The following is a 17,235-nucleotide window of genomic DNA, read 5'->3' as shown; positions in this document are numbered from 1 at the left end:
CTGGAAACTGTGAGCCTAGAAGGAGAAAAGTTACTTCAACTGAAATGAGTTATTCTGGAGAGGAACTCATGTAGGGAGCATCCTTGGGGGTCCGATTTCTGTAACAGGTCAGGGTCAGGAGAGGCGGGTGGGAAAGCCGCAGGGTGGGGGTTGTGGGGTCCAGTGGCCGGCCACGCGGTGAGCCCCGCTCTGCCCCATCTAGGACGCACCCAGGCCCCTGGAGGTGCTGCTGCTGGAGAAGAACCGCGCGCTGCAGTCCGAGAACGCCGCGCTGCGCATCTCCAACAGTGACCTGAGCGGTAGGTTGACAAGGTCTCGCGCCCGCGCTCGGCCCCTCCGGGGGTCGAGGAAGAGGAAGGCAAACCGTGAGTCGGGGCCGGTGCATGGCGGGCGTCAGCGGGGGATGAGAACTTTGACTAATGCGTGTTCGGTCTCCTCCTCGTCCTCCTCACTCCCCCCGCCCAGGCGGTCCAGACGAGACGCGTAGCCGGCCGCAGGGCGTCTGCGGAGGGCAGGCAGGCAGGGCTGCCGGAGGGATGCTCGAGGACGGTGGCTTTTCTGATCTCTTCCTAGTTGTGCGGCCTCTCCTGTGGCGTTTCCGGGGCAGCCCCTGCCCTTCCCGGCCGGCTCAGTGGAGCTTTTCTTCCTTTGTCAGGTTTTCCTTGGGAACGCCTCCCCCATCCTTAGCCTTTCTTTGCTCGTCCCAAAGTGGTGGCGTCACTGACTGCTTCGGGTTTTGGCAGCTGGTAAAGCGTTTGAGAGTGTCTCGGGCTCCGGTGATATTTCATTCTTAAAATGTGCGTGCCTTCGATCGAGTGGACTCGGTGCAGTGCATTCGCCTCAGAGCAAGTGGTGTGCGAATCCGTTGGTCCCAAAATGTCAGTGTTTGCTGCTCCTCAGGTGGGGCCCTTCTGGTTAGAGCTCGAATGCTAGAGGCCCGATGAGAGGCCCGCGACCTGTCGACTCTTTACTGTGTGTGGTACCGGCTCCTTGTCACGTTAGGAGTTTGACTCTATGTCAAGGGGAACTCTCCAGGCTGCAACGTACAAGAAAGGTGCAAACATGAAATGCATGTTGCTTGTTTCGGGGGGCCTCGTTTGGCTAACTTAAAAATTCAATCGAAAAACAAACCAACACACCTCATTGGCCCTGGTAAAATCTGCACTTTTTTTTTTCCCTTTTGCGGGGCACACTTTGCATTTTGGTCTTGGTTTTTTTTCCCTTTTGAATCCCCCATAATGCATTATGTTTGCCCTTCCTTGTAGGGTCAGCCAGGAGAAAAGGGAAAGACCAGCCTGAGAGTCGGCGTCCTGGACCTTTGCCGGCCTCCCCTCCTTCTCAGTTGCCCCGCAACACGGGGGAGCAGGCTTCCAATACTAATGGTACACACCAGTTCTCACCAGCGGGGTTAACGCAAGACTTTTTCAGCTCATCCCTGGCAAGCCCCAGCCTACCCCTGGCTTCTACGGGAAAATTTGCACTAAACTCTCTCCTCCAACGACAGCTAATGCAGTCCTTCTACTCCAAGGCCATACAGGAAGCAGGAAGCACAAGCATGATTTTTTCAACAGGTCCATACAGCACAAACTCCATATCTTCCCAAAGTCCATTACAACAAAGCCCAGATGTAAATGGCATGGCCCCGTCTCCCAGCCAGTCAGAAAGTGCTGGGAGCGTCTCTGAGGGCGAGGAGATGGACACTGCAGAAATCGCCCGGCAGGTGAAAGAGCAGCTGATCAAGCACAACATCGGACAGCGCATTTTTGGACACTATGTCTTGGGACTGTCTCAAGGGTCTGTGAGCGAGATTCTGGCCCGGCCCAAGCCATGGAATAAACTGACGGTTCGCGGCAAGGAGCCCTTTCACAAGATGAAGCAGTTCCTCTCGGACGAGCAGAACATCCTGGCTCTTCGCAGCATCCAAGGCAGACAGAGAGGTGAGAGGCTCGCGTGGGTTGGCGCCCACGCGTGGGCCCGTCACAGGGTTGTGTGTGCGTGTCTGTGTGTGTGTGTGATGAGACATTTGCGCATCGCATCAGGTAAAATCCTCTCAGCCCTGCCATTTCCAGAGCTCCAGGGTCCACTGGCATGAGCTCGTAAAGCTGTTAGATTTGGGAGATCTGGCCTCGGAAACTCACTCAGCACCTCACATAGTAAACTCGGTAACAGGGAATTACCTCACGCGTGACGTTTTCTGACACGTTTAGTGCCCAGAGGTCCTTTCGGCCTTGGGTGCTGGCCTCGGGGTGGGAGGGGCCCGTGGGTACCATCCAGCCCTAGAGCCGCAGCATCCTCGTGCAGCACCGTCTCCGTGGGGCAAGCAGACCAACCGCGTGCCCCGGCCTCCCCTCCGCACGGTGGGGCGGGCAGTATGTCCCGCGGTCAGCTCACGCCCAGTGTTTCCACTCCGTTAGTGATTTGTTTAGCGTCACGAGCAACCCACGCCTGCCTTGAGTAAAACACATGAAAGCTTTATTAAAACACCCTTCCTGCCCCACCCTCCATAAAGATTAAAAAGTCCGTCACATCCCTGATTGCAAGAATTCCTTCCCTCTTTAACAACAGGGATCGTTCTGCCAAGTCAGCAGTGACAGAGAGAGGGACTCTTAGCAGACACATCTGACATACCCTGAAATTTTAGACTCAAACGGAGAGGGGAGACAGCATCAGTTTGCACAAAGGACGTGGTGGCCTCTTCTGGCGATGTTAACTGAAATTGACTGTCTTTGGATGATTAATGTGAGCTTTGTTCCGGGGCTGGTGGGCGATTCGCTGGGCGGCAGAGCTCCCTCCATCTGACCCTCGTGGCGTTGCTGCCGTCGGCCGCCCCTTAGGTCCATCTGATCTCCTTTGTCAGCAGAGCTGTGGCCTCTGCCAGCCGGTTGGTCAGGGAAGGGCCTCTCAGAAGTTTCTAGTGACTCCCGAGCGGCACAGGAAGCCCTGAGCCCTCTCTGTAGTGACAGGCAGCTCAGATTTCATGTCACGCAGCCCATATCGTCAACACCACCATCCCCCTGATTGTTTTGTTCTTACCACACTTGTTTTTCAACAGAGAATCCAGGCCAGAGCCTGAACAGACTATTTCAGGAAGTACCGAAACGAAGAAATGGGTCTGAAGGTATGTTGCAGGCAGGTGTTTTTCTTTGCAGTTAGTAACCTAGGAAGCAGCATGTCCTTAGCTGTGTATTTGGGTTAAAACTGTACAGTGTGATTCTGGCCTGGAACCTGATGGAAAAACAGAGCTAGTAAGTATAAAACAAAGCACGGGTTCAAGTACGCACAGCCCCTTCCTCCCGAGCTGCCCGCCGCGCTCTCCCGAGCGCAGGAGAGGCGGGGAGGAGGCGGCACCACTCAGCATTAGCCCCTCAGTACGAATCCCAACCCCCCTCAGATTCAAATTACGCCTTTCCTCGTTTTCTCAGAAGCAGGTGAAAGAATAACATTTGTTGCTCTGAGAAAAAGTCAGGTGACTGAGTCCAGTGAGATGCTGCTGCTTCCTTGTACCTCCCTGAACCCTGAACTCTGTCGAGGGTGCTACCGAGTAGACAGGCTCCAAGGGTCACCAGTTCTCCCGCGGGTCCCGGCAAGCCAGCCCCCACTGCCCTCCTCGGAGTCGCATCTTTAATGGGGTTTTGTCCTGGTGGTTGGCTTGTTTTTAAATGGTTTAACGTGGAGGTTCATATTTAGTAAGGTAGTGAAAATTAAAACACGTGGACGGCTTCCAGGAAGGCCGGGGGCCAGCCCCGGGCCGTAGTGGCTTCAGTGCATCTGTACGTGTGGCTGCTCAGCAGAGCATCACCATGTGACCGAAAGACTGAATTGTCCTTTAGGAGATGTCCGCAGGCTTCTCTCCTTGTTCATAAATTTTCAAAAGACAGTATGTGATAAGAGACCCGAAAATTTTTAACTTAAGCCTTCAGCCTCTTCACCTTGTGCATGCAAACGTTTGAGAGAGAACCAGCCTCAACCCTTTGCCCTCCCGGCCCACTTTTCCCCTCTGGGATACCGGCCTCAAGTACATGTACAGAGCCTTGAGCGGAGTCCCAAGCCAAAGCAGTTGGAGTTGCTTTTAAATGACTCACCAAAAAAGCATTGCCTTTTAATCCTTCATCTTTTTTTATACTGGATGAAAAGATTTGCTCTCCCTGGTCCCAACCTGCGGGTGACATCCAGCTTGGGGAACTTGAGAGCTTGTCCCACCGGCCAAGTACTATTTGATGCCAGGTGGAGTCAGCAGGAAGCCCTTCCTGCCCGAGGCCACAGTACCCGCTGTGAAGTTGCACACACAGCAGGTACAGATAAACAGGAGGCCATGCCCACCTCCTTGTCATCACCTCAACTCGGGAGCTATTTAGCAGAATGACATCTTCGTGTAGCACTGAATTTTGTTCCAGGTGTGGGTTTGGTGTCATCAGTGTGGCTTCTCCCTGCAGGTAACATCACCACCCGGATCCGAGCCTCAGAGACCGGGTCTGATGAAGCAATCAAGTCCATCCTGGAACAAGCCAAAAGGGAGCTGCAAGTCCAGAAAACTGGTACGGAGTCTAAGTCTTCCACCACTGTCTTCCCAGCTTAGTTACAGCAATTGTCATGAGCGCTCTGGTCAGCAGTAATGAACTGTTTGTTTGTTTGTTTTTTTAAACAATAGAATGCATGTTTTCAAGCATTTAGGCAAGTGCAGCAAGGAGCAGGTCTGCATGACATATATTTTGCTAATAGTTACCATTCTGTCTTATGTCATTCCCTAGCATGGACTCAAGAATGTATCCCTGGCCTAGAACCTCCGTGACTTAAATTAGCAAGTAGTTTATATCAGATTCCCTTTTTTAAATGCAATACAGGCTTTTGGTATTTGGATAGATGCTTGACTGAACACTAGTGAAAAATAAATTCTTAACAGTGGCTTTATGAAACAAATGTTGCCCAGGGGGAGCAGGAGGTTTTAAAGGATGGATGTCCACCTCTGCAGTCAGTCTGCCCCAGGAATCGGCCCTCAGAGCTCCCTGAGAGCTGCCTCATCTAAGAGGCGAGAACTCTCACCTTTCAGCTTTTCCCCAACTGAGCTTTGATTGAGAGGCACACCATGCTGTAAACTCAGCTCAGACCTGTTGGTGAGGAAACCAAGAGCCTGAGTTTTCTTCCTGGGGTTCAACACAGACACACACCTGCCCTGTGCCCACAAAGCCCCTGCTCTGCGGAGTCCTTCCCCCGTGGGTCTGGTCGCGAGGCCCCGCCAGGCCTGCAGCCGTGACAGCTGAGCACTTGCCACCACCTGGCCACCCCCCCTAGGTTCCTGAGCTGGGACCTGCCCACTGCCCACTGTGGTCCCTCCCTCGCCCTCCCCCTTGGTGGCCACACCATAGTCACCCATCCAGAAGAGAATCTGAGCTAACCAAACCACTAGAATTTTGCAGTAGAGCACATGAGAATGTTAACGTTTAAAATAATCGGGGAAGAGAGCCTAAGATGGTGTCACGGAGCATTTGCACGCATACCCCCCATCACATGATCCTAAGTCCCTTCAGTTGGTGTGTCACGGAGGCCGTAGGGTCACAGGGCAGTAGTGTGAGCCCTTTGTATCACTGCTCAGACAGGATGCATGAATGTTTCACGACCAGGAAAATGTTGGAAAAATAGAGCAGCGCGGTTCTCCCGAATAATCTGCATTCGGTGGCAGGTCAAGTGAGGAGGAAGTGGAGTGAAAAAGCACGTTCCTGACTGAGGGGGGTTTCTGCCACCGCCTCACCTCTGTGTTTGCTCCGCAGCAGAGCCGGCCCAGCCCTCCTCCGCGTCCAGCAGCGGGAACTCCGACGACGCCATCCGCTCCATCCTGCAGCAGGCCCGCCGCGAGATGGAGGCCCAGCAGGCTGCCCTCGACCCCGCCTTAAAGCCAGCACCACTGTCGCAGACTGACATCGCCATCCTGACCCCCAAGTTAATGTCCCCCTCGCCCATGTCATCGGTGTCCAGCTACTCGCCGCTCGCCATCTCCCTGAAGAAGCCCCCCTCGGCTCCCGAGGCCAGCGTCCCCGCTCTGCCCAACCCCCCGGCCCTGAAGAAGGAGTCCCAGGACGCGCCGGGGCCGGACCTCCAGGGGGCGGCCGACGCCGCGCAGGGGGTCCTGCGGCACGTGAAGAGCGAGCTGGGCCGCAGCGGCGTGTGGAAGGACCACTGGTGGAGCGCCGTCCAGCCCGAGAGGAAGAGCAGCGCTCCTCCCGAAGACGCCAAGGCCGAGGAAGCCGGCGGCGGGAAAGACAAAGGGGGGGGCAGCCAGCCGCGGGCCGAGCGCAGCCAGCTCCAGGGCCCCTCCTCGTCCGAGTACTGGAAGGACTGGCCCAGCGCCGAGTCGCCATACTCCCAGAGCTCGGAGCTGAGCCTGACCGGGGCCAGCCGCAGCGAGACACCCCAGAACAGCCCTCTGCCCTCCTCCCCGATCGTGCCCCTGTCGAAGCCCACCAAGCCCTCGGTTCCCCCGCTGACCCCCGAGCAATACGAGATCTACATGTACCAGGAGGTGGATACCATCGAGCTCACCCGGCAGGTGAAAGAGAAGCTGGCCAAGAACGGCATTTGTCAAAGGATCTTTGGGGAGAAGGTAAGGGATTCCGTTCGGGGGCCTGGGTTTTCCGGTCTCTTCATTGCTCAAGATGGAGTATCTGTATCTGCCTGGAGGGTGTAGCCAACACCCACGTAATTAACCAGAGAGCATCATGGGGCGTCCATTCCCAGACTTCTAGGGAATGCTGGCCAGTGAACGTCCCATTTGCTGCATCCCCTCTGGGGGCCAGGTTCCAGGCAAGCCTCTCTCACCCACTGTGACCCCTCATCACACTGTGAGGCAAGTGGCAAAGTCACCATTTGACAAATAAGGAAACTGAAGCTTGGGGAAGTTAACTGTGTGCTCCAAGCTGGCAGGTGACCAAATTCAATCCTGTCCCCACTGCCAGGTGGAGCCCAGAGGCGCCTCTACTGCCTGTTTCAGTCAGAGGATCTGATCTGATCACAGAGAAAGCCAGCCAGCATGCAGAGACCAGAGGGCACTGGATAGAAACAGCAATGTGAAGCGTATTTGCACCTTTCTCATAATTCAGAAGGTGCTCGGATATTGTCCAGTCAGAGGGGTGGAGCAAGTGTCCAGGGATGCACAGCTAGAGGTAGCCCAGGCAGAGCTGCACAGGGCCCAGGCTGAGCCCAGGAGTGGCCCTGAAGACCCTTGTTTCCACAGTGTCCTTCCCTGGCTCATGAAACTATGTGGGTTGTGGATGAGCTCCCAGACCCTTTCGGTTCTTGGCACATCCTGATCACTGAGATTCTGGATAATGGGGATTTACCAGGCCTGCAAAATATATTGTAAACATTATACCCTAGGATCATTTTAGATTAAGTGATGAATTGCTGAACATAAGGAGAAATGTTCCAGTCCCCTAAAAGACAGTTTTCCTGAGGGACATGTGGCCCAGTCAACAGTGGCCTCTGAGAGGCCCACATGGAACCTTTCCCCCCAACTTTCTACCCCCCCTTACCAGGTCCTGCCCTCAGATTAATGTTTGTAATATACTAGGCTACAGATCCTTGCCATAGGATTGTGAACTCTTTGTCCTGATTTTGCAAAAGGTGATGGGGTGAACAGAAATGAGGATGAGAATTTAAAGTCCCTTGAAATTTCTAGTTCAGTGTTGTAAAAATATCATTTGAGAACATTTAAATAGACATTTGTGCTCATGCCTTAAATTTAGCAGAGACTTAATAGCATTGAACTTGTTTGGCCCATGAGTGCAGTTTATTCTGGAACTTGAGAACTTTTCAAAGAGTGATCGGATGCAGCCCCTAAATATCTCTGGGCTGCATCTGTGTCCTGTGGGGGGTGTTTGTGCCCATACATATGTATGGCCATATGTGAGCGTAAGAAAAGTCGGGTGTGTGCATGCAACTTGTCGACCGTCTGCAGTGAGTTTCACTCCTAGGCTGGCTCCTCTGTCACCACTAGCTCACCTCTGGGCCCCTACCACAGAGCAGGATGTGATCAGAAAGAGCAGACCTTTCTAAATGCCCCTCTGGCCCAACGCCAGCAAAGGGGATGGGCCCCTACATCCTGCCAGCATCCGTTGCTCCTACTCTAAAGCGATCCTTGGCCCCCAGCACCTCAGCCTTTCCTGGCGCCACCAGGCAAAGAGCAAGATGGTTTTGGTGCTTCCTCCTTGGGTTGTCAGGACAACCCCGCAGACTTGGCAGGATCAAGACCCTGGGAGAGAACCCCTCCCCTCCGTTTCCCAGCCCTTCTCTCCCTGGGAGCTGAGAGCTGGGACTATAACCATGGCTCCCTGTACCAGGGCATCAGCCTACCAGTGACCTTGAAAAGAACATCGCCCACCCCAGGCCATCCCCGCCCAGCAGGCAGTGGCTGGGTCGGTGCTCGGCCCCGGGAGTGCTTGCCCCCTGTGTGTCTTCCATCCCTGCCACGCCGCCGCACAGCTTTGTGCGTATCACTGATGCGTTCTGCGGCCTCACGCCAAACCCTAGGCACTGATGCCGTGCGCCTTTGGTTGCCATTCCAGGTGCTGGGCCTGTCCCAGGGCAGTGTCAGCGACATGCTGTCCCGGCCGAAGCCATGGAGCAAGCTGACCCAGAAAGGCCGCGAGCCCTTCATCCGGATGCAGCTCTGGCTGAATGGCGAGCTGGGCCAGGGCGTCCTGCCTGTGCAAGGGCAGCAGCCAGGGCCAGGTAAGGGCGGCCCTGCTGGGCTGCTGCTGGGAGGGAGGAGGGGAGTCAGCGCAGGGAGGCCGCCAGCCACGCTCTCCACTGCTGGCTGAGAACTGCCCCCTTCCTCTGCGACCTGTTCCCAAGGGACTGACTTAGTTTTTAGGAGAGAGAAGATTGTGCCTAGCTAATTTTATAAGCAGCAGAAGATGAGTTACCAATTAAGAAAATGCTGTTTATACATAAATATAGGTAAAAGTCAAGTAGCTAAATCAGGGACTCAGGAAAGAAAATCAGTCAAAGGCACAGAATGAAACACCTCACGGGTGACAGCTTCTGCCTGCTCCCCGACTGGGGCCCAGCTTTCTACCGGCAGCTTTGCCTACCTGCCTGGACGCCCCCCAATTCTGGGCCTCCCTGCAGGGAGTGGAGACCCTCCCCTGGGCCTTTGGGGCCCTCATGCCGGCGCCCCTCGGCTGCACCCAGCGTATTAGGAAGCTTTAAACCCCCCAGTTTGTTTCCTCGTTTAACTGCAACCCTTTCTCTTATTTAGTCCTCCACTCAGTGACGTCGCTACAGGACCCTCTGCAGCAGGGCTGTGTGAGCTCAGGTAACTAGCACGTTCTGTTGTTTTGTGTGAAATGTTTCCCTGCCTTTTATGTCTTCCTCTGGTCTATAATGGGGAGACTTGAAGGATCTATTGTTCTGGATCCGGTGAGCCAAAAACACGGTATCCGCCTAGTGAACTGGGTTGCTCGAGGCCATAGTTTCTAGTGGAGAGGGAGGACGGCCAGCGGAGTGCAGGTTCCTCCGACGCTTTCCAGCTCCTTACCGAGTTCTTCATCACTTTGTCGGCTTCTAGGTGTGAAGCCCTGGGTTCGGGGCTGGAGCTCAAGTCAGACGGATTCTTTGCTCAGGCAGTTTCCAGTGTTATAGCAGGGGACAGGGGACAAGGAGTGGGCATTGCTCTTCCACTGGGGTCGGGGTAGGGGGATGTCGAGACCATCTGGAAGACCTGGGGGTCGCAGTTCAAGCTGTGAGGCTCAGCAGAGGGGGACTGGGGTTGGAGTCCAGCCTGGGAGCAGGCGGTGGCGGGCCCAGAGCTCTGCCGAGGCACTGGGGCTGCTTCCTGCCGGCATCTGAGAGCCGCAAGGTCTGGTCTTTGAGGTCACACCTCTGCCCTGCGGACTCCTTCCTCACACCTGGACGCGGCGGCCCGGGCGGCCCGCGTGCCTGGCTCCTGGACCTTTTCCGTGTCCTTCCTGTGTTCCCGCTTGTGCCAAGCTTTTCCCACCCAGCTTTCGGGAGCAGTCAGCATCATGAGCCCTTCCTCTTTTTTCCTTTCTTTATTTTTCTAAACATGTTGATTAGTCTCCATATCCCATTGATTCATTGAAAACACAAACAAAGCTAAGTGAGGAGCGTGGAGCCTGCCAGCCTGCTGGAAGTTTTACGAGAGAAAACACGTGTCATGAGGGGAACAGCTGGGCGGCAGCGCCTCCACTGCTTCGAAACACCCAACCCACACACAGATGCAGCCGGAGCGCGCTCACTGCTCACAGTTAAGTTCCCGGTTGACATTTTCGTGTTTTAGGTGTCCCATCTTGATGGGTGGAAGGCTGTATCTAACCCAAGCTGTTGGTTTTCTTGGCTGGACATATAAATGGAGTGGTTGTCCATCTAAGACGGATCAGGTGAACTTCCTTCTCACTGCCTTTCTGGGTTGGCCAATTTAATTAGCAATTACTGGAGAACTTACACAGCCCTGGCTCTCACTCAAAACACATTAGGGAAAATAATGGGCGTAGTTGTTTGTGCTAGAGCTTTGCGGACGTTTGCATGGAAAATGAGCCCTACCTCTTGCTCTGATGGAAAGCTGGCCTCCTCTTAAACTCTCCAAGAGTATTTGCTGCCTCATCAAAGTTAGGGCCGAGCTTGGCAGAATGTGACTAACGCTTTTGAAATCAAAACCCCTTGTTCCTAACCAAAACAAGAAACCTCCTGCAGTTCCAGGTCGGTCATGATCAATGCCAAAATCTGTTCTGTGTCTGAACAAATCCTTGAAGGATGGCTTTTTACTTTTTACTGTATAGCAAGTAACGGCTACCGTGCTGGAACCATCATACGACAGTCACATTTCCAACCCAGGAGAAACTCACAGGGCTCCTAAGAGGGGTGTGAGTGATATTTGTAAGATACCAAATTACATTATAAAACAAAGTGATGTAGAACGCTTGGTAGGGGAGTCTGCAGATTGGAGGAGGGAGGGAGGAGGGGGATGTGAGCCTCTGGGTCAAAGTGAGCGAGCGCTCTCAAACTCTCCCGCAGTTTCTGTGAAGAGGTGGCAGGCAGGCCTCTCCCTGTGTCATCTCAGCGAGATGGGAGGTGGGTTGCAGAGCCCTCTCAAAGCCCCTGTTGTGAGTCAGCAATAGGGAAGCCACCAGCAGAGATAATAATTATGGTGATTGTGGAAAAAAATGGGAAAATATTTCTTATATTCTAGGAAAAATATAAACTTTTTAATATGATGGTAGCTAAGCAAAAATGTTTCTTTAAATCAGGAAAAACTAGAAAGTGTTTGTTAAAATGAAAAGAAAGATTATCATATAGGGGCAAGCGTCTGGGTCGTAGCTATGCTTTTCAGTATGTGGAATTTAGATTTGAAAAATTGAATTCTGTTAGAATGATGAGTGTTGGTAAGTCATTGGGATGAATGACTGTAGGAGACTCCAGAATCTTCTCTGACAACTACAAAAATCATTGTCTGAGGAAGCATTCAGTATTGCTCCCCCAAAGGCAGGGGAATGACACCTCTGGCCTGGGATTTCTCCAGGATTTTGATTCCCTGCTCTCACCGTGGCTCCCACGGAATTCTTCCAAGAAGCCCCCAGACCCAGAAAGATGCTGTGTCCTTGCTGGTGGCTCCTTTGAGGCCTCTGGCCGAGGTAGCTCAGCGAGTTGGAACCGGATGGCTACAGGAAGGTAATTCTAACCCTTGGTTGGTCTGTTTTCTGAACATTGGTGAGAGGCACTCAGTGTCTGAGAATCCAGCCTCTCAAACTGGCCTGGCCATCGGTTTAGCCTCCCAGGCATGGAAGGACTTTGGAAGGCTCACCTTCTGTCCTCAGCCCCAGTCTCATAGGAGAGGTCGTGTGGGTCTGATGAATGGCTTTGTGCTTAGTTACCACAGCGATGAGGTGCTCATCTCAACAGCAAGCTGCTGGCACGGGAATCTGTTTCCCTCACCCATCTTCCTCTTTCTGCCCAGCTCTGGCCCTCGGCGTCTCTGTTTCCCTTACTGATCTGTATGTCAGACTTGCCAGTCAGTTTGATGATGAAGGAGCGAGAAACTGGACTTGCTGTTGCATCGTCACCTTCCCCTCTTGGTGGATGTAACCATTTCTGAATGTTCCTTTGATGATTTGAGCATTGGGGTGATGGCCTTGGACCTTAAGGAAAGTTGATGCCATTTTCAGCGAGTGACATATGCTTATTTTGAAGGCCGTTGAGGTCTTGATGAGGAGTAAGGAGAATAGAGGGTTCCGTGCCAATCATATGAGTAACTATAAGGAGAAAAAATGGTCTTTAAAGAATAGCTTTTCAGAACCATTACCTGTCCTATCTTTCCTGGTAGCCTAGTTTTCTACAAACATCTTTGTGTTGGATTGAATCTTTCAAAGTCCCCATTGTCTCAGGTTGTCTTCGACCTAAATGGCAAACCTATTTGAAGACAGAGTTGCAGGTAGTCCTTTGGGATTGGCTCTCTGCATCTCCCTTTTGTCCGTCTCCCATCCCAGCTATCTTCCATCAGGTGCCCTGGCACCGCTTAGCCATAGCGATGCTCAGGGAAGTGGAGGAAGCACTCCCAGAAGGGGAGGGGTGGAGCCAAGCAGGACTGCTTTCCTCCGAGTGTGGCCTGTCGTCACCACTTATCAGTTAGCAGGGCATTTTTTTAAAGGAAGAAAACCTTGAGATGTAATGATGTGTGTGTGTGTGTGTGTGTGTGTGTGTGCGTGTGTGTAGTTAGGTACACAGGTACATAGTTAGATATGATCTAGGATTGGATTTTTTTTTCCTTTTTCATTCCTTAGAGCTCATTTCATATTCATGGTTCCTTGGTGTGATTAATCTTTTTGCCCCAAAGGAAAGAAGGAGACAAGAGGCAACTCTAAAAGAGGGAGAAAGAAAGGGCAAGGAGCAGGTTTTCCTGGATGCGGCTTAGTCATCATGTTACCGAGAAGTGAGAGAGAGGGGTCGCCTGCCTGCTGCACTGGGCTTTGCGACTTTCTAATGTGGGGGCATTTCGTTACTGTCGCTAACAAACATCCACACCTGCTTCAGATGGATGATCGCAAGCCGTACAAATGACAGGATGGCCCAGTCTCCTCAGATTAATTATAAAATACCCAGCTTTTTCCCAGCATGTCATTCAAGAACGGTGGGGTCCGAGCCTCCTCCACGCATGGAGAATCCGCAGCTCCCGCCATGGAGCTCACTCAGCAGAGCACCAGTGTCCCGCTGAGGAGCAGCAGCTGCAGCCCGTCTCTCACGTGGGCCGTCCCTGCGCGCCCCCTCCCTGACATGAGGACCACAGGACTGTCTACGCTACGTGGCCTTACGCAGCCGGGAGATTCCCGCAGCCACAGGGCCCAGTTAGGGACAGGCCAGCCTTTTTTTTTAAATATGCATAATGGCGCTTGCTTGGGACCCATGAAATGACCGGGAGAACGTGTCCATGGTTTCAGTGCTCTGACCTCAGCCGTAGGGCTCTGATGCAGCTTCCTCGTGTGAGCCATCCGTTCCTCAGTTTTAATGACTAAGTCAGGCTGGGGCGTTTGGACAGCACATTAATTGTACCCCCAGAAAATTCCACGGCACCGTCTAAAGCAGGCAGAACTCTTCATTCAATACCCAGGACTAGAGCTGATTTGTCTTTTTTTCTCCTCTCTTTCATCGAAATAAATCAATGCAGGTTAACTCCTGGTGCTCTCTAAGAAGAATTATTCTAACCCTCAGTTATTTTGAATAGCTGAAAAGATTTGTATATACGTAACTGATTTATACATAGCCATAAACTACAGATCGAAAACAAAAGCGAATTCTGGAAAGCCACGTGTGAACTAGGAAGTGCCCCTCCCTGCTCAAGGGGCCACTGCTCACATTTGTCCTGGGCTCAGCCCTCTGCACCCATTCAGAGACCATGAACTTGGCAGCCAGAGGAACCAAGTGCCCCACTCACTTCTCTCTTTCTTGGTTGTAACCTGCATGAGGGCATTTTGATGTTATCGGGGGAGCCCCGAGGAGGGGCTGGGCCATGAAGGGCGAATGGGTCAGGGAGGAGAACCTTCCAGGTGGACGGCTCTGCGGGTACGAAGGTTCGTTGATGGGGGATGATGTGGCACGTGTGGAACCTTTGAGAAAAAGTGAAAACATTAGAAGCCCCTAATTCAGGGGCCTTTTATTTTTCTTTTAAAGTAACAGAAGGAAAGTGGGTTCTGGAAGAATTTTGTGTTTTCTTTATGGAGAATATTTTCGTTATTACTGCCTTAAGGCCTGTATAATAAGGAGAAAAGTGTGGGCGGCAGGACAGAAGGGGGCTCCTTGCTCCTCTGAGATGACCTCACTGACCTGCTCCCACGGCGGCATTGGGCCGCGGGATGCCTGACCTGCTGCATCTCACCCCAAAGCGCCCCTTGCCCCTGTGGGTGGCTCTTTCTTGAGAGGAGGTGGACTTCAAGAGCGTTGAGATGCGGGCTGAGGCTCAGCACACCCAAGCGTGGTCTCAGAGGAGGGTGAAGCGGTAGCTGGGCGGCCCCCGCTGGCCTGCAAGCTGCAGAGAAGGAGGACGCATGTCTCACAAGCGCCCTAGACAGGTGACTTGTCTGCGGCACCTCCCTGGATCACCTACGGGCCTGCGCTGCTTTTGCAGCCTTCCTAGCCATGCCGAGCATTTGTGGGACTCCCTGTGGAGACTGGGCATGTGATCCTGAAACCACCTCCCTGTGACATTAACCCAGGAGGGAGAGGGAGCGCGGAGGCCCTTTTGCTCCTGTGATGCATTTGCAGGAGGTGGGGGTGGTGGATAAGCCAGGCCCTGCCCTGCCCGCCCTCCCCGAGAACACACTGCACCTGCAGGCCCCGCACAGGCATCCCTGGGGCGGCAGCCACTAAACAAGACGCCCACTCGATATTTTGTCTCAAAGCAGCAGATACTGTCATCATGATCCTTGGAAAAAGCTGCTCCGGCACAAAGCAGCCCCCGAGGGTCTCTGTTTCATGCGTGAGATTTGTCACTGTGCCTCTCCAAAAAAAGAGGAGAGAATCAGAGTAACCCAGGGTAAAAGATTTATTTGACTTTTTTTTAAATTATGGTTTGGGGAGGGGGTTGTATAAGTAAAATGCATCATAGTTACAAAATGCAGGATTTCGAAGAGCTTACACCCTTTTTAAAAAATAAGTCGCCCGCCCTCCCTCATCCCCCGCCCCTAGGCGCTCTCCCCAGGCGTTCCTGTTCCTTTTCTTCGGAGAGTCTGTGCCCCGAGATACTTGGTCTGCACAGAAGGGAGCACACGGGGCTCAAGCTGTGCCCTGCTTTTCTCACCTGGCAATAGACTAGAGAATCTCCTCCCCTTTTCACTGCCGTAGGGAATTCCTCTGTCTGGACCTACCCTGTTTTAGTTAACCAGTCACTAGCACAAGATATTTAGATTGACTTTAACAGCAGAGCCTAAGAAGCGATCCTGCAGTGACCAGCCTTGAGCACGCATGAGCAGCAGCAGGATGCGGTGGACTCAGAGCGGATAGCACAGGGCTCGGCTTGTCTCTGCCACTGGACAGCTGTGTGGCCTTGGGCAGGTGACTAGACCTCTCTGTGTCTCAGTTTCTTCTTTAAAATAGGAAAAATAAAGTATTGTCTCCTAGACTCTAGGGAGTTTTAAATGAGTTTGTTCAGGGTTTGCTGTCCTTGCAGCCTCTGGCACGACATGTCATTTCTTCTTTTTTTTGGCATGACATGTCATTTCGTGTGCACCCGGAGAGCTACAGAGCAATGACTTGCACACAAGGAATGTCAGACCCCTGGCTCTAAAACAGAGGTGTCCAGCATTCACTCCTTGAGTGGATTGTCACGTGAGAGCATCACCAATTGGCAGCGACACGAAGGGTCAGCTGCAGGGTGACCTGCACGCAGCTCTCCAGATTCCTGGCTTCCCCAAAACACTGTCCATCTTTGAAAGTTGCCCGTCCATCTGCCATTCCATGAAGTTGACCCAAAATCTTGAGCTTCAAGAATAAGCCTGTAGGTCTTCACTCATTTGGGGCAATCTAGTTCGGATCCAGGCCACGATGTCTGGATGGATGTAGGGGTGCTGTCGGCACAGGTGAGTGGCAGCCGCTTCTCGTCAGCTTCTCTCGGCCTCTTGGCCGGGACCCGCCCTCCGTGCTGGCAGGCCCCAACTCCCCGTGCGGAGGAGGCCCCGGCAGGCCCTGGCCACGGGCCTCTGGACACGTTTCTCTTTCCTGTAGATTTTCTTTGGAGAAGAGAACTTACGGTACGTTGGGCATGCAGTACAAGAAGCAAAAGTAGGTCATAGGAGCAAACAAGGACTTGAGTTTTCAATGCTTTGGTTCCAGGGAAGGATGAAGAAGCTTAAATGCTTAAAAACCCTCAGGTGATTTTAAAAGGTGGAAAGAATAAAATGAAGAAACTCACGTATTTGCACCGTGGATGTGCCAAGCGCAGTGCTTTTAATCCCTAATCAGTAAGCGGAAGTGATTTCCCCCGTCTTACAGATGCCCAGAGAGGAGAGGCAGTTTGCCCCTAGTCACGGAGGAGGTGGAGAAGCACACGAGGTCCTGCGACCAGAGGTCTTGCTGCCCTGGAGGGGTCTGCAGGACGCCTGGGTGCAGGCGAGCTGTCACTCAGCCCTGAGGACTTGGTCCCCCATGGTGGGTGAAGGGCTTGTCCCTGGAACTGCACTCAGAGAAGTCAAGGCCATGTTTCAAAACAAGGAACAAAACTGAGTGAAAACTATAAATGGACATATGTTTTAAAATCATATCCAAGATGAACAACTAACAGAAAGTCAGATACCTCAGTGACCCTAGGAGGGATCCCTGCCGTTTCAGCCTGAGAGCTGGGCAGAGGGAAGGGAACCCAGCAACAGATCAGTGGCAGAGAGTCAGACCCAAGTTTATGAAGTTTTGTAACAGAGAGTGGATAACCCATCTGGCCTGTGACGCAGGGCCACGCTGCCTTGAAACCCCTTCCAGGCTGAAGCCAAGGAAAATACACACAGTGGCCCAGGGTTCCTTCCCTTACGAAGGGACAGCCCACCTGTCAGCTGCCAGAGGCCCTCAGCCAGCCCAGGACCCCCGGCCCAGCCCCCTGCAGACTGGCCCTTAGTCCACAGTCACGCTCTGGAGTGAGCGGGTCGCAGAGAGAATGGAGCGAGCCAGGCAGCTTCCTTCACCGGCTTCATCTTGATTTTGTGTTTTGTTCTTCCCTTTGGAACTGGATTCCTAAATATAGCCCGAGTC

The 17,235-nt window shown here is 53.0% G+C and overlaps 1 protein-coding gene across 11 annotated transcripts in view; it reads left to right on the top strand.

Moving 5' to 3' along the window:
- Positions 1-17,235, top strand: part of CUX1 (cut like homeobox 1) — a 352,302-nt gene that overhangs the window by 287,359 nt on the left and 47,708 nt on the right. For 4 of the 11 annotated variants that reach the window (XM_072943155.1, XM_072943154.1, XM_072943151.1 and 1 more), the window contains exons 14-20: positions 203-299; positions 1,266-1,937; positions 3,053-3,118; positions 4,434-4,535; positions 5,766-6,595; positions 8,556-8,721; positions 9,251-9,307. In XM_072943155.1, coding sequence (XP_072799256.1) covers positions 203-299; positions 1,266-1,937; positions 3,053-3,118; positions 4,434-4,535; positions 5,766-6,595; positions 8,556-8,721; positions 9,251-9,307 — 1,990 coding nt within the window. The remainder of the gene's footprint in view (positions 1-202; positions 300-1,265; positions 1,938-3,052; positions 3,119-4,433; positions 4,536-5,765; positions 6,596-8,555; positions 8,722-9,250; positions 9,308-17,235) is intronic. The other 7 variants (XM_072943159.1, XM_072943158.1, XM_072943157.1 and 4 more) reach the window with 5 other exon arrangements.

Source organism: Vicugna pacos, chromosome 18 (genome assembly GCF_048564905.1).
Source record: "Vicugna pacos chromosome 18, VicPac4, whole genome shotgun sequence".
Lineage (NCBI taxonomy): Eukaryota > Metazoa > Chordata > Mammalia > Artiodactyla > Camelidae > Vicugna > Vicugna pacos.
This window is presented reverse-complemented; position numbering and strand designations above follow the sequence as displayed.